This window comes from Tigriopus californicus, chromosome 8 (assembly GCF_007210705.1).
Source record: "Tigriopus californicus strain San Diego chromosome 8, Tcal_SD_v2.1, whole genome shotgun sequence".
Lineage (NCBI taxonomy): Eukaryota > Metazoa > Arthropoda > Copepoda > Harpacticoida > Harpacticidae > Tigriopus > Tigriopus californicus.
The window spans coordinates 12,804,548-12,817,736 of record NC_081447.1 but is presented as its reverse complement, the minus strand read 5'-3'; the positions used below and the strand labels follow the sequence as shown (position 1 = coordinate 12,817,736).

Sequence of the window (13,189 nt, the reverse complement as noted above, 5' to 3'; positions counted from 1 at the left end):
CGGAATCATCGGCCCATACTACCTGGAGGTTCTTGGCCGGTTATTAGTCAGCCCTCGGCCGACACACACGCCCATGATCGGTCCTCTACGTACATACACCCTTGAGACCCCAGCGTCCAGACCAGCCAGCCACTTTTGGCTGCTCTTTCGTCCATTTCCCTGCCCGCCATTTAGCCATGAAAGCCAGATCAGTCGAATCTCAACGGACCGAGTCCTACCCACTCACTGACTCATTACTTTCAAGCTGCCCAAGACCATCACCTTCCCTGTCCAATGCCGTCTGTTCTTGTGGGCGGGTTCTTATTTGTTCTATAAAACTCAACTCTTTTTAGTCAATGGCATCTGTAATGTTAACTGTATGTAAATATCCATATTGTCTTAATATGGTTTAATGCTCTTATTGTATTTGTGCTTACGTTTCTGACATGACCTTTGGACTATATATTCTTGTCATATTTCGACCCGTACTCGGCTATTAAATAGTTTGTGATATTATTGGAGAACTGTTGTCCATTTATTCACGATTATAATGAGTTGGAAAATTGGTCGGGTTTTCGTTTCCAATCAATTGGTTTATGATTTATAGTCAAAATGAATGTCGAAAACCTTTCGAAAAGCGAAAATGTTATTAAAATTGCATCATCAGGTGGCTTATGGTATAGTTCATAGAAAGGGGTAAAACATGTCTTCAAGTAGTAATTGGTTTCAGCCAACACATGACCGCACAGATTGAAATTGGCAAAATAAAGAACCTTTTTGGAAAGCGAAACATTCTCATCATGATAGTGCCCATCGGTGTTTTTTTTCAAATATCATTCCTCAGTTTTCCCTATGTTCATTATACTAATCATCTTGTTTACCGTTACCGTGCATAACATAAATATTGAATGAAAGACCGATTGGGAAATGATACGATCACTTGCAAGTTCATCTGATTAGAAATCTAATCAAAATATTTTTCAAACTGTTTTGATCGGGTAGTTTCACGTGTAGACGGCTCAGAGATGAAGTGTTTGTCAAATACGAAACATTTCCGAAATTGTTAGGCAAATTTTGTGACAGAATGTTTCTCGTGTAGACGCACCATTATTCTGATTCATGGAGTCCGTCAGGACTGGAGGGGAAAGCTTTTAGAAACTTCGCTAGAAGACGTTTGAGCGGGCGTTGCCTTCTTATGGGTTACTTGATTGGGAAGGAAGAGTTGATTAAGCCCCTCTGGGTTTCTTAAATAATTCGACCAGATCAGTTCACCCTCTTGCGTTTGGCGCCTGACAAAGTTTGGGCTGGAAATAAGGTCACCAAATATAATTCATCAGGGCACACACTTCGTAGAGCTGACTGAAAATTTCGTAGTTGAAAACGTCATGAATGTACGTGTACGTCAGCTAAAATATCAGGTGCAGAAATTCAGAGCGTAACTTCCCAAAAGAGCACGATATGTTAATTCAATCGTTTGATTAGTAAGCTGGTACTGTGCAATCCTGGTACCGTGAAATCTCGATCTCTGAATTATCACCAAAATGAGTTTTATATCCGGATTGTTCCTATAACTGAACTCTGCTTTTCCAACTGAATTATGCAGTAATGACTGATGACTCTGATGAGTGCAACAAGCAATATTGATACTCTAACATTCTGTTGGTAGACAAAATATCATGTAAAGATGAAAACGTAAAATATAACCTTTTATTTCAATAGCACTGGGGGTTACATTACCTGTGGAAAAACCTGTGAAGAAACAAACCAAAAAATAAAAAAAATGAAAAATATTGCACTTTGCTATAAATTGACGAAACGTGTATGGTTTTGCTTTTTAGCCCGATTGTCTTGAAAAAAATATATATGCCGGATTATTTAAATCGCTTTCCTAATGAAACCTCAAAACCTTGAAATTCAACACCTCAACCTTTTCTTTCATAGTTTAAAGAGAAAAGCACAGATTTGTAGAAAAAAAAAATCTTTACATTTCCTCCCAAAAGGTTACTATGTCCGGATTCTTCATCTTGGGCTGTTTCTTATACCAAGTAATGTATAAGGCAAAAAAACATCCGTTTATCCTATAACTGAAGCTCTTAGGACGTGATTTCATTGCACTACACTTTCTTTCATGAATATGTGTCCAGCACTTAGAAAAGCATAGTTAGCTTATGTAAAAACACATTTCGAGAGTTTGAACATACTTGACACCAGCAAAAATAACTGTTACTTGCAACTGTTGGTAATAACCTCTTAAAAGAAACCAGGCCTGAGCCTCACATTAGATTTGCAGACTATGTACAAAAGGGCCTGTGAGAGCATCACACCGTACACCTGCTCATTCCTCAACTCCATGGCTCAATCTCTTTTGTGTCTAGTTCCTCTATATGGGAAGCAAGACCAGAGGGAGTCCGAGAGCGTCTACTACTCGTGCTCCTCGCACAAGTGATGATAGATAATTGATCGAAAATGAGACCCTGGGAGTGATTGTCAGTTTTAGTGTCGTCTCGCCAAGATAACATGATGATTATAAAATCGGGATCAATCTCAGCTCGTTTAAGGCACATCACGCGAAATATCACGGTGGAGCCCGTGATTGTATTGTACTTAATTTCCATTGGTCTCAATGAAGTGATCCGACCTAATCTCCTCATTCAAAAAGCCTGCCGTCAAAAGCTTAATTTCTCGGAGGACCTGTGCAATGATCTCAACAACGACAATCACACTTCTGAACTGGATGAGGTGCAACAGGAGGTCTCGAATTACGAGGGAACACTCAGTTTGGCCGCTTTTTTCCCCCGGGTCATTTACGCCCTAATCGCTGGGGCGTGGTCGGATCGCTTCGGAAGGAAATTCATCATCGGAATGCCAGTCTTTGGTCAAGTTCTGCTTTCACTCTCGCTTTTGTTGAACTACGCTTTCCTTTTGGAATTCCCATTCGGCATGCTCTATCTCGAGTTCCTCAACGAGTTATGCGGATCCTTTGTGCTGTATTACCTAGGGATTTACAGCTATATCTCGGATGTGACCAGCAACAAGAATCGAACCACACGACTCTCGTTTGCCGATGGGACGGATTACATTTCCACCATGATTGGAACGTCAAGCAGTGGTCCACTGTTCAAATTCCTCGGTTTCTACTTCGTTTTTGGCGCCAGTGCTACTCTCTCTCTCTGTGCTGTTGTCTATTTGGCTTGTTTCGTTCAAGAGTCAAAACCTCTTGGTCAGGCGGAAAAGGAAACGGGGGAGATGATGGTCAGTCAACCGGAAAGTTACGGCGCTTACGACGCCACTCCGAGTGTGGAGAACCTCCCAAGGACAAAGAAGACCTACTGTCAAAAACTTCCTTTTCCATCGGATTTCTTGGCCAGTTTTAAGACTATCCTTAAACCTCGAGCAGGCCATGGACGTCTCATGATTTGGATGCTCTTATTCAATTTCGCGTGTTACATCTTTGCTTACAATGGCACGGAAGGATCGCATCGTTACTTGTTCGCCACCAAGAAATATGGATGGGATGAGCAGGAGTTCACGGTGTTTCTGTCCATCTACCGGATCCTCTATCTCGTCACGTTATGGTTGATTCTTCCGGTGCTGAGTCGATATTTTCAACTTCATGATGCTTGTGTGGCCATTATCGCTTGTATCACAGGGGCTGTGGGGATGGGCTTTCCGGCCCTGATTGAGCCTTCGTGGGCGTTTTTCCTGGGCAGCTTCATCTCCTCGTTCAGTCCTGCCGCCACCATTGTGGTTCGCTCCATGGCCAGCCGGTGTGTGGAGGAAAATGAGGTAGGCCGTGTTTTTGCAATGATCAGTTTCATCAGTGCCATTAGTTCATCCCTGATCACGGCCGCGTTTCAAGCCATCTACTCGACCACATTGAACACATTTCCGGAGACGTTTCTTTTAGTGAACGCAGCCTTTTTTGTAGCCACTATTCCGAACAACATTTTTTTATGGAATCGACTTGGGAGTGTACAACATGATTTAACACGTGCACAAATAGAGTAAATTTAGGACGTCAATGAATAGCATATAATCCCAACAATCTGAAACATGATTTCATTAAACTAGAAGGGGAGCTTGATCGTCGTCGTCACCTTCATCACCATCACTGTGGTCATCATCGAGGGCTTCGTCAACATGCGTATTTTCACCCACTCTAGTCACGCGTTGTCCTAGCGTCAAGGAATCCTCAATCGTGTCCGGGAGCTCCTTTCCCAAAGTTTCGGGTAGGAAGTTGATAATCACACCGCTGAAAACAGCGTTTCCGCCAAATATGACCATGGGCAACCAGAAGGCCGTTAGAGACAAGGAGGCCACTTCAGGGGAGATGATGGCCCCAATCCGTCCGAACATGGAACTGAAACCAACTCCCAACGTTCTTAGAGTGGTGGGATATAGTTCGGAGGTGAAGAGGTATACAGTACCGAAAGCACACGTCACGCCCATCTTGCCCAGGAGGAACAGAGCGATGGTCAGCCACTCCATATCAGTCGGTACAAATGGTCCGATAATGCACGCCACACCTCCAATCAGTAACGAGATGGAGATCGACTTTCGACGGCCTAACCGTTCCATGCTTAAGTAGCTGAGCGTATAGCCCGGGATTTCCGCCAAAGACACCAACAAGAAATTGAGGAACGGATCACCAGCCAAACTGGTCGCGTTCATACTAAGACCGTAGAACGTCATGGACACCACGAACCAACAATAGCACACATTGATGGATCGAGAGACCAGAACTTTGCTCTTCAAAAGCTCTAGAACGCCCTCGTTGGGCAAGGAGTTCTCAGCCACTTGCTCCTTGTAGTCATCCAAGCCGATGAATTGGGTCTTGTTCCAACGACAGATACGATTCACCTCTCTCTGGGCCTTATCATACTTTCTCTGGGTCAAAAGCCATCGTACGGATTCAGGTAATATTGGCCAGTAGAACACAAATCCAACTGCCGGAACCATCACATAAAGAATCACATATCGCCAATCCCGGACGAAATAGGCCACCAAAGTCAGGAGGATTTCACCCAACACAAAGAAATACTCAATAATGATGCTACAAAATACCCGGTAGTCTTTGCCCACATTCTCTACACTGAGAATGAAGGCCGTTTGAAAGAGGCCCAACTGTCCAAAAGCCACCAAGAAATTCATAGCCAAATAGACGGGGTAGTTGGGGGCCAACCCCGAGGCTATACTGGACACCACACTGAGCAAGATGGCAAACATGAGGCAGGGTTTGCGACCCAAGTAGTCGGCTAGAATTCCAAAGGTTAAAGCTCCCACCAAGACTCCTCCAAAGTACACACTTTGACCCAAGGGCACTTGCCAAGCCTCATCGCACACCAGATCAAAATCGGTGGCTAAGGTTGAATTGTAGACCGATCGATCAAACACCCACCGGGAACACGTCTCGGTCTCAACCAAGTCAAAATGATCCGCCTGGCACACCTCTTTCGTGCCTGGAGCCACTTTGTACATCTGACAAGAGTTGAATCCACCGGATTGATTGCCGGAAGGTATACTAAATGTGGCGAATGGGTCCCCTGGATCAAAAGCCTGTTTATAAGTGCTGTTGGGCGTGTCGCAAGACGGAATAAAACAACGGTGAGGGGGGATGGCGGCCGTAAAAACCGAGGCCAAAGTCACAAAGGCCGTTAAGGTACAAGGAAGGCAAAGTAAGAAGTAAAAGGTCTTCTGGAAGGCTCCAAAAGGACCAACATCCTCTAAAACTTGGTCCAAATTGATACGATACTCCATCGTATTCACAGATCAGGTCTCTTTCGGATTCGATCACGGATCCGGGGGAAGTCACAAAAATGTTTTGTTTGTTGAGGAGGCGTTTTTTCTCTCACTTTGATTGCCCTTTTTTTTAATTCTCTGTTCTTTGATTAACAGTTGCATTTGATATTGTTGGTCGACGTACACGCAATGAGCCAAAGAGCGAGAGAAAAACCTAGTGTGATAAGCTCAAGAGGATATACGGAATACCATGCTGTATAGAGACTGAAATGAAAGTGCTTGTTCGTGATTAAACTCACTGAGGCTTCGATCGATCACGCCATTAATTGTGTGCCTTTGTTTTTGCGACCGTTTCCAATTTCAACCTCGTGTATTTGAAGTCTCCGATGAAGGTGAGTGTTTGTTTCGACAGAAGCGGGCAGCGCTAACGTTAAGATTACTTCGTTAGGTGTTCTGGTAATTCAATACCTGTCTATACCATGGGTAGATCGTCTTGAATTGTGATATTTCTGTTTATTTAGTATTATTTCACAAGTTGCAAGCGGCAAAGTCAAATTGCTAGCGCAAAATGTCCAGCAAATTGCTTTGCTAAAACCCAAAATGGACAGTCTTTCTTAACAAAGCGTGAAAACTGTGTGCCACAAAATATTGAAGCCAAAAACAAGAAGTCAAGCGTGACAAAAAAGGGGACCACCTCTACTTTTTCATGGTAATATTGAGGACAAAAAATAACTGACGAAAAAGGCGAAAATGCTCATTTTAATTGATTCCTCTACTTGTAAAATAAATGACAAATTTTCTGAAATCAATCATTGTTAGCGTTTTTTTGCACTTTCCCACTCATTTCATGTGGCAGCATGTGAAAGCACTGAATATTGCTTTGGGAACAAAATTTGACGAAACCTGTTCTTGATGAGTGAAGAAGAGTGGATAGAGACTTTGACATATGAACTGCAGCTAGTACTTCAACAAAATCCGACGCAATCAGTGTAGGAGTAAGCTTAATTTAAGTGGACCATCACGTGGACCGCGAACGGAAGCAAAAAGTTCTTATCTCCTAGACTGTTCACTTAATGCCAAATAAACACTTATAACAATCACAAGATCCTGTTGAGTACATGAACTTGGTCAAATTTGAGACCAAAATTATGCTCATGAAACTCAGGAGATGTGTCCAAATTTATATAGTAAACACTAGTGTTTGCTAGATAAAATTCGAATTTTTGGCCTGCTTATGGCCAGCTACATAAGCTTTTGACAACATAACTTTGAAACCAAACCACTTTACAAGTAAATAATATAAAAACGACCTGGCTTTAATTGAAAATATTTACCCTACTTATTTGTTTACTTTAATTCGAAAAGTGGCTCAGAGTTGCTATGACCCAGAGCAGGCCGATTTGACGGGAAGCTCGTTCACAGTCCATAGTTCTAGATGTTCGTGGATTAATCAACTTGGGGCGGAAGTTCAGTCCCAGAATTAAGGTGCACTTGATTTAGATCTTGCCTTAATGTTAGCAGACGGAAGTTACCTAGTTTTTCGCGACTTGTGTGAGTCAATTTTCATACTGGATACCGTCCAGAGCTTTGCAAAACGGGATTCGAACTACATGTATATCGCAAGAAATGATCCTCATGGATTCAATGTCATGATAACAAAGGCAGATATTCTATTCTTACCATCAACTAGCATACTAAGTCAAAGCTATTAGTTAGTACTTATAGTATACTGTAGTACAGTACTAGTGTAGAGTATAAATAGGTAATATTCAATCAAATTAATGCAAACAAACAGGGTTCTTTGGTGGTGTGCCTTGAAACCCTAAACGCTAAATATGCTCCGCTTTAAATCAAGTCCTTAGGTAACTCAACCACAAATTATTTGATTCTTAATTCGATTAACTCTTTAGTTTTACAAACGGCACCAGAAATGGGGTATCCCCTCTCAATACAGCAAAGTACTTTTTTCCCTCGCAAAAAGTGCAAAAACACTAACTTGGATGTAAAAATCCGAGTTCTTATATTGTATCCACAACTTGCAATGGTTGAATTGGGTTATGTTGGCCGCTTGCAATATTCCAGATTCTCTTTTAAAAGAAGCAGAACAAATTCTCGGTTTGATCCTAGCATACATACATTTTTAGTATATCAGGGCAAGATCGAGCCGGGAAATTTGTGGAGCTTTGCCAAAAAAGTGGTCAATGTAGCACTTCGTGAAAACTCGTCTTGAGAACATGTTCATCCCAATTGTAATGTTTCGGAAGCGATTCAATCATCCTGAGTGAGAACACCAACTTGCTCAGCGTCTGCTTTGCTGGTTTCGTATGTACGACTTCGTGTGGATGTGGATGGTTGCGTGTGGAAACCAAAATTTGACCTTCAGCAGCCGAGTTTGCTGAGTGAGGGGTGCAAACAGACCCTCAGATTGGCACAAACGCTGTTCTGGAATACTCGTAAATGTGACTGTTTTGTGATTTAGTGACTGGCACGAGTGCATTCTTTCCGTGTTGGTTAATCTCTAAAGGCGGTGTCGCATATCATAGATAGTGGAATTGACGGAGAATTAAAAGATCCTGTGATCCAGACCTTGGACAGTGCCGAATTTCGATTTGACGAGAGTCGTCTTCCTGGCTTTAATCCTCGACTCAGATCAAAAGTCTGACAAATCGGTCTTGAAACACTTGCGAAATTGCAGTTCCGTGTCAATTGAGGCGAAACAAAGTGATTTGAACGTTTAGGGCTTCGAAGGTGAGTGAAAGTGTTTCATTCTTTCTTTCTTCTTCTGATTTGAGAACCATATGGTTTGGCCCGTATTTTGAGACACTTTCAGTGTTTGAGAGAAAAAGACGGCTTGACAATGTAAAAGTGGTTGAACCTCTGATTTAGGTTGATGTAGTGAACGCAGTAGCGCAATTCTTATAATTGATTTTCAGAGGTTCCACGAGAAACTCGATGGGTTTATTAAGGGGGCGTGTTTTGAAATCAATTATTCATGTATCAAAACCCCGGGTTTATCTCATAATGATTATGATGTCCTTATTTGAAAAAGTGTATTGCTTGACCTTTTAACCATTTGCAATGATGTTTTATTCGCGGTGTTGCGAAAGAAATGGAACATACCCTGTGTTTAGGTGTGTTAGCTTGCTTCAATGTGCGATTAGTAATATGCGCAATCGATTATCGTGACACAGCAGCAAGGGGTTGGAATGGGTTTTTGGCATCAATATTAGTTGCCTTGAAAATACTCGTTTTAGAACCAGATTAAACAAAACGAATGGTCAAAACGTGTTAAGAATAATCTACCAGACTCGTACCCGTCACTAGGCCCAGAATTTTTGCAAAGAAAATTTCAAAATCGCTGACTTTGCGATGATGCAATGACAGGCTTCTGAATTATTTTGAGGGTTAAGCAGAACCGAAGTAGTTTTTAGTTATAGATATGTGAAAGATGAAAACAGCAGTGTGAAGATAAGCGGTTATTGCTCGACAAAATATTCGTCTACCCTTTCGACTTTCTGCTCCACGCAAAGTCTTTTTTCCCGAGGCTTGTTGAACAGTGTTATGGTTGGGCAAAAGTTATCCGGTGAAATTTTGTTGTTGCCTGCAACCTTTCTTGGAGTTTTGAAATCAGATCCTATTGCAGCTAAGCAGATGTGCATGAGCCCTTAATCTGCTATGCATGCTTTAAATCTAATCATTTGGATGCCCAAAACTATGTGAAGGTGTTACGACAAGAATGAAGAACAATTCTATTTGTTATCATTACAGGGATAAATCTAAAGTTTTTCACATAATAAGATGTTTTAGCAATAAAGTATACTGTGGCAATATGTTCGAATCTCACTTTTTTCCCTCAATTTTGTCTTGGAAAAACATTGTTTCACCACATAGCACTTTTTATATGAGTTCAAACAATTTGATTGGAATCACTGCTTTCCTCAATTGAAACATCTGTAGAAAGTGAAATTGAATCAAATTTTTCTCCACATTCTTGAGTGAACTTTGTCAGTTCTGTCACAATGACGTTTAAAGCCGGGAAAATAAGTTCTCCAAAGGGCAGGAGAATTCGATAACGCCTCCCTGAATGTGTGTTTTTCTGTAGGGAATGTTAAGTACCGTACCGGCAAGGATGAAGTGAAAAGACAAACAGAGAGGTTGCAAGTGTAATGTCAGTGCTCACTGGTTCTTGCTCCGTTTTTCTCGTACTTGATGCGTTGCATCTTGGATCAGGGCAAGTTTCCATCTGCATTAAAATTAGCTCACGTTGTAAAGTAACTATAGGCCAATTTCTTCACTTCAAATATTGCGAAGATGTTTGAGAAGATCATGAAGTTCAAACATGTTGAATTTCTTGAAGTTAATGAAGTTCTTCCTCCTAGCCACCATGGGTTCCGAGCATTTTAGCACGGTTACCCAACTGATTGAGCATTTAGAGCAGGTCATTGAAGCACTGGAAAGACACGAGTCAATTGATGTTGTCTATCCTGATTTTGCCAATGACTTTGATAAAGTAGATCATGGCCTTTTGTTGAATAGACTTCATGACATTGGGATCCAAGGCAAGGTTCTCAATTGGATAAGCAGCTTCATTCAGTATAGGAAGCAAATTGTTAAGGTCGAGGGGTTCCTTAGTGACATTCATGATGTCAAGTCGGGTGTCCCTCAGGGTTCCATCCTAGGGCCTCTCCTTTTGTTATATTCATTGCCCCACTTCCAAAGCTTAGTATTACTGCCAGTCTCTCTTCTTATGCTGACGATACAACGTTAGTTTCTGGTAGGAATGGCCGAGATTACAAAGCCTTGCAAAGGACCTAGAAATAATGTATTCTTTGGTTACTTAGAATAATGTGGCCCTAAACAGAATGAAATTCTGCTCAAACTTCGGGTCAACTCCTTTAAATACTCCACTCCTAGATAATGGAGGTAAAGATATTGAGCAGGTCTCATCTATGAAAGATTTAGGTGAGTCCTCTAAAATAATGAAAGGTCGATGAGCATATCCAGTTGAAGGTGGGTAAAGCTTTTCAAATGTGTGGTTGGATATATCGCACGTTTAAGTCCAGAAGATAGCATCAAGATGCTAACTCTGTACAAGTCGATTGTTCAGCCATATCTTGAATATGCTTCACCCATTTGGGCTCCAATGAGTTCAGCAGGTTTGCAAAAGGTCGAACAAGTCCAAAGATGTTTCACTAGGAACATCACAGGATTAAGAGAGCTCTCATATTGGGAGAGACTAAAAAAGTTAGGATTCTACAGTGTTCAGAGAAGGTTTGAAATGTATCTGATACTGTACGTTTTCAAGAGCAACCATGAGCTTTGTCCCAACCCAGGATTTAGGGTCAATTCTAGTGACCGTAGAAGGCTTGATGTGCGCTTTGAGAGCACCTTCAAGCCTCGAGAATCCAGGCTAGTTATAACAATGAATTCCAAATCTCTTCTTTCTCAGGCTCCTTCATTGTTTAATTTGCTTCCCTCTAATATTCGTAGTGAATACGTAGGCCTCATTGATCCGGTAGCATCTTTCAAGTCAGACTTGGACAAATTTTTGGATAGCATTCCAGATCAATCCTACATTCAAGGCCTAGCTCGGTCTGCCAACTCAAATTCGTTGGTGGACCAAATATCATAATAAGATTGAAAAGAATATATAAACGAATTATAACCTTTCATTTAATAGTACTGGGATTACATGTCAAAATGTACGAAAACAAAATATTTGATATTTCAATGTTCCTGGTAGTTAAGTTTGATAAAAAACTAAAAGCAAAACAGGTTGGAACCACACAAAATGGAGTTTTTTCCATTCGTCCTATAGCTTTAATTTTGCTGGTGAAGAAGCAATGAAGGTATGCCCAGTTACCTCGAACTTGCTCAGCAAGGAGCAGTGCCAACAATTCAATATTAGGTGAGTAGTTACATTAAAAATGGAAATGTTTTTTTCACTTTTTCAGACCTTTTTGCCAGTTTCTGAACTTTTGTCGTTATTTTGATCACATAGAAATGACACTTTATGGCTCAACACATTAATTTCACATCCGTCCTCTACATATCATCAAGGCTCAGAAAAATAAGAAAAGGAAAAAGCAAATATAGTTAGTGTTAATGTGGTACTTTTCTGTAAAATGATTGGTAAAATCTTTAGAAATAATTTGAAAGCACTTGACAATGTTCTATATTACTTCTAACATTCTGGTGGTTTCTTAGATGTGGCCCAATTTGAAAATTCGTGGAAGGGAATTTTAATCTCTACATAGACACAGGCTAAAAATATCATTTTGAAATGTTTTCTGAGGTTAATAAATGTTTGCGTTTCGCATTCTTCTTGCTCATTTCTTTGAGCACCTTGTGGAAGCACTGAGGGTTTGCATTTATAAGTACAACCTTTGGCGTATTTATTAGAGAAGCTAAAAACTTTGCAGACAAATGCGGCTCAATCAGTGCAGCGAGGCAAGGCCATTAATGAATAAGCTTGAGGTGCACCACATACCTAGGGTTCATCAACTTTGTGCGTAAGATCAAAGGCAAAAAAAGAGTTATGCCTTATTCAGTTCTTGGCCTGACGTAACAACCAGAGCATATTCACATTACCCAATATGAAAATTCACTCGCCAACTCAGTAAGGTAAATTGTAATACATCGGGTAACGTCAAACAAATCGGGTATGACCCGTTGTTCAACAGCGTCACTCCATCTCCTTTGAACTCTCTCAAAAAACAAGGTATAATTTTGAGTATCTTGTCTTGAAACCCTATTGTAGACGTAGTCTTGCCTTCAAATAGTACTGGGGATTACATTCCTGCAGCGGTTAGAAAAAGCCGTGAAAACCAAACCAAAAAAAGAAAAAAAATGTTATTTGAATTGAAACTTACATCCAGAAATATTGTTGTTTTACTTCATTCCATTTTTATTTGGCGAAAAAGGATCCAAATCTTTTTCATGCCCTGAAATGGGTCAAAAAATTCGTAATCAATTGATATGAATTTAAATATTTTTCAGAGCCTTGGTTTTCAATGATTGTAACTGCATATTGATGGAGTGAATTTTGAGTGCAACATTTCTTTTTAACTACCCAAACACTGGCAGATTACCAATAGCTATCGATGTTGTGTTGTTTTTTTCGTTCAATTTTTCACGGAAAGAAGCATAATGAATTTTTATGAATTTTTGTTTGAATTTATTGATTAAGATATTTGTGGATTTTCACATTCAACGCCGAAAGCAGAAATCCTTGAACGTAAGTACAAATCATCTATTTTAGGTCAGGGTTTCCCAACCATTTCTTTGTGCGGACCATTTGAGGACAACAAAAACCTCTGTGAACTCCTTAAAATTCATCTCCAGGGTTCCCTGGTTTAGATTAAACAAAAATTGTTGTAATCAATGCGACCCCCCAAATAGCGAAGATAAGTTCAACCCTTACTTAAAGACAAATAGGCTCTCTTTTTTCCTGCCCTTTGTTATCACAATT

General features: G+C 40.7%; 3 protein-coding genes across 3 annotated transcripts in view; 2 read left to right on the top strand and 1 right to left on the bottom strand.

Moving 5' to 3' along the window:
- Positions 1-2,454: 2,454 nt before the first annotated feature.
- On the top strand, positions 2,455-3,945 carry LOC131885221 (proton-coupled folate transporter-like; the record flags this gene model as incomplete). The annotated part of the gene is given in 1 exon segment (XM_059233179.1): positions 2,455-3,945. A coding segment is annotated over 1 exon segment (1,449 nt), but the record flags the coding sequence as incomplete, so codon positions are not given.
- Positions 3,946-3,997: 52 nt separating this feature from the next.
- LOC131885217 (organic cation transporter protein-like) lies at positions 3,998-5,984 on the bottom strand. Its single transcript, XM_059233176.1, has one exon. It carries the CDS (start codon positions 5,734-5,736, stop codon positions 4,042-4,044), a length of 1,695 nt encoding a protein of 564 aa, XP_059089159.1. The 5' UTR covers positions 5,737-5,984; the 3' UTR covers positions 3,998-4,041.
- Positions 5,985-7,906: 1,922 nt separating this feature from the next.
- Positions 7,907-13,189, top strand: part of LOC131885225 (uncharacterized) — an 8,878-nt gene continuing 3,595 nt past the window's right edge. The window contains exon 1 of the mRNA XM_059233184.1: positions 7,907-8,466. The gene's annotated coding sequence lies outside the window, so the exon portion shown is untranslated. The remainder of the gene's footprint in view (positions 8,467-13,189) is intronic.